Below are 3203 nucleotides of genomic sequence, written 5' to 3'. Positions count from 1 at the left end.
TAAAGTAAAAATAGTTTCGGTCCAGACAAAATTTATGCTCGTAATTAACGAAAACCCCTACCAAATGTTTATTTGCGATTTGAAGTGGTGGGTATGCAAGATACGTTCAAAGGCTAACCATCATGTTTTGTTTTATTCTTTTTTTTTTTTTTCCATTTTGTTTCAGTTTTTGTAGCTGCGTCGGTTATAATTTCTTGTGCTGGAATGCTTTGGAATTAATGACAACAACTGTTTGATAAAAACTTTTCAATTATTTACCGTTGAAATATTCTAATTACAATCCACATATACATACATACATACATACATACACATATATACATATATATATATATATATAATGCTTATATATAATGCTTTTTACACATAAAATGCATAGAAGATGCATAGTTCCGTTACTTTTCGGATGGTTATCAACAATATTTATATGCATTTTGTAACAAACATACGCATACATACATACATACATTTTTTTTGTTTTCTCCGAATATTTTGTAAATAACTTTTTTTTTCTTTTCTTTGTGTTCGTGTTCTCTTTATTGTTGTTGTTTTTGTTATTGTTGTTAATGGTAATATAAATACATCGATAAAAATATAATACTTTTTTCTTTTCTTCCTTTGTTTACTCAATGTTCGTAATATTATTTTAATATTTTTTTATATTCATTTATTTTTATTTGAACATTTTACTTTATTTAAATGCAAATTATTTTTCCCTCCGACATATATTTAAATATAAATATTTTTTAATAAATACGATTTATTGTTTACCTTTTGACTTCTTTTTTTTTTGTTCATGTTTCATTTATGGTTTTCTTTTTTCTCTCTTAACGGCTATCGATATACGCATATTATAGTCGTAACTATATATGTATTATACGTATAGTATGACATATCGTAGTCATTTTGTTGTTAGTATTGCTGACGCGATTGTTGCATTTTCTCGTTCACAATTATTTCTATATATATATATATATATGTATATATTATTGTTGTATTATTATTGTTATTATTATTATTATTATTTCATATATATAATTTAATAATTTTCTATAAAAGTGCGGCCAACGTGCACTCGCTTATTATTTGTTTTGCCATTGTTGGTTGCATTTCTGTTACCATTATTGTGGTTTTTGATTCTGTCACACAGTGGTTTCATCATCATCATTCCTCCTATTATTGAGTTGGCCGTTTATTGATGAAGATATTTTGTGCAAAAAAAAAAAAAAAAAAAAAAAAAAAAAATTGTAGATAAAAAGAGAAAAAAAAAAACATTTAATTTTTTATTATTAAAAATGTACATAAAAAAAAGTGAAATATGTAAATATGGAAATATTTTGTTATTATATTGTACTATGTGTTGCAACAGTATTAATGGTTATTTTGTTGACAGCATTATATATTATAGAGCAGAACAAATAAATGTGCATGTGATCGTGTTTCTATATATATATATATATGTATGCAAATATATACATATATTACGTACAGTACACTTAAGTGATTTATGGAAAATATGATTCAAGTATTGTGTATATATATGTGTTATGCATAAGTGTTGTATTGAAGTTGTTTGACTTTTCACCGCTATGGTATGCAAAAAAAAAAATAAAAAAAAAATAAAAATAAATAAATCAATAACAATATCATGCAATTTAATGTGAAAATAACATTTACGTACAAAATTTAATACAACATATATACATATGTATATATATATGTTATATGGGTTAGCATGGTTATTAAGCTAGGTTAAAGAAGTGCATTAAAAAAATTAACTAAACAAAAAATTAATAATAATTTAAATGATATCTACATTTGATGCGTTTCAATAACCACCACCGAGAGAGATGAGTCGCCTGTGATAGGTCCTGAATTGAGAATCCATAGAAAATATCTTCTCTTAATAGAAAGAAGTTTTCCTATGTCTCCCAATCTATCACTTTGCTTATTCAGCTGTTAGCGCTTTGGACTGTTTGTCCGTATGTCCCTATTTTTCTACGTATTACTTAAGAGATCTTGAAGTTTTTCTTTACTTATCTAGTAATTGACTTTTTTGACGGTCTATCGGTTTACCTGTTTTTCTATTTAGAACTTAAAAATTTGTTTAATTTTCTAACTATAGTTATAGTTATCGGATCTTTCGGCCGTCCGCCCCTACGTTTCTTATTACTTTTTTTTAAGTTTTGCTGCGCTTCCCTATTCATATAATTGCTTATCTATTTATCGGCCAATTTGGTTGTCGGTCCGTATTTCCATTTACTTGATTTTGTTCGCTTTTTCGTCCGTCACTTCTCTGCTTCTCTAGTAATCGGCTCTGTTGACCGCTCGCCCATACGTCCGTCTCCCTGCTTTTTCGTTTATCTAGCTATTAGCCGTTTTTGCCGTATGTAAATTGCCCACAATGGCTCAAAAATTGCTCAAAAAACTCGAAAACGAAGCACGAAAATAAACCTTGATACTTTTTCACTTATAACCAGAATAGATTTTAATACTTGTAACACAGTCATATAAATATTCAGTACCCGAATCTTCAATAACCTTTAACTACTTCGACGATTATAGGCGCTTTTGGCAATGGGTACATAAATTGAAACTTCGTAGGTGTATTCTTTGTTTTAAAAGATTGCAAACGTTTAACTGAAAACTGCTTTTGCACTGACACGAATTGTTGTTGCTCCTAAATAATGGAATCAGAGCAGACCGACTGGGGCTAGTTTCGAATCTTTCGATAATTATTCGCTCCACTTTATAAGTTATGAGCAAAAATACTACATTTTGAGTTAATTGTGCGACTACAAGCGTGGGCATGGCTTTTTACTATATCCATCGAAATCGATGTTTTTAAGTTCACGTTGGTGTACTGGGCTTAGCTTCACCTCTGTAATCCTAAACATATCAGATGCCAGAAATTATGTATATTTTCGCAAAAGCTACGACTTTACTTCGTTTCTAATGCCCGTGCAAATATCCCTCTGTTTGTCAACGTTCACTATCAAAAAATAAGGAGCAAGATGGAGTTAGGAGGCAGTAACACAAAACTTGATTCATGTGTTGATTTGTCGTCATTGACACTTGGAAGAACCTCCAGGAAATATTCATTTAAAGCTTAGTGGAGATAGAAACCAGGAATGTAAGACCTTATAGACGTCAAATTCTCAGATCATTATGCCAATCTTCCGCCATTCACATACGCGAGAATC

The 3203-nt window shown here is 29.4% G+C and overlaps 1 protein-coding gene across 2 annotated transcripts in view; it reads right to left on the bottom strand.

Annotated features, from left to right (window-relative positions):
• Nucleotides 1–770: 770 nt before the first annotated feature.
• Nucleotides 771–3203, bottom strand: part of LOC119636178 (protocadherin-like wing polarity protein stan) — a 150792-nt gene continuing 148359 nt past the window's right edge. For both annotated transcript variants that reach the window (XM_038031375.1, XM_038031374.1), the window contains one exon: nucleotides 771–1173. In XM_038031375.1, the coding sequence (XP_037887303.1) occupies nucleotides 1165–1173 (9 nt within the window). In that variant the 3' untranslated portion in view covers nucleotides 771–1164. The remainder of the gene's footprint in view (nucleotides 1174–3203) is intronic.

This window comes from Glossina fuscipes, unplaced genomic scaffold (genome assembly GCF_014805625.2).
Source record: "Glossina fuscipes isolate IAEA_lab_2018 unplaced genomic scaffold, Yale_Gfus_2 28, whole genome shotgun sequence".
In the NCBI taxonomy this organism is placed as follows: domain Eukaryota; kingdom Metazoa; phylum Arthropoda; class Insecta; order Diptera; family Glossinidae; genus Glossina; species Glossina fuscipes.
Note: the sequence above shows the minus strand (reverse complement) of the source record. Positions and strands in the feature narration are given on the sequence as shown.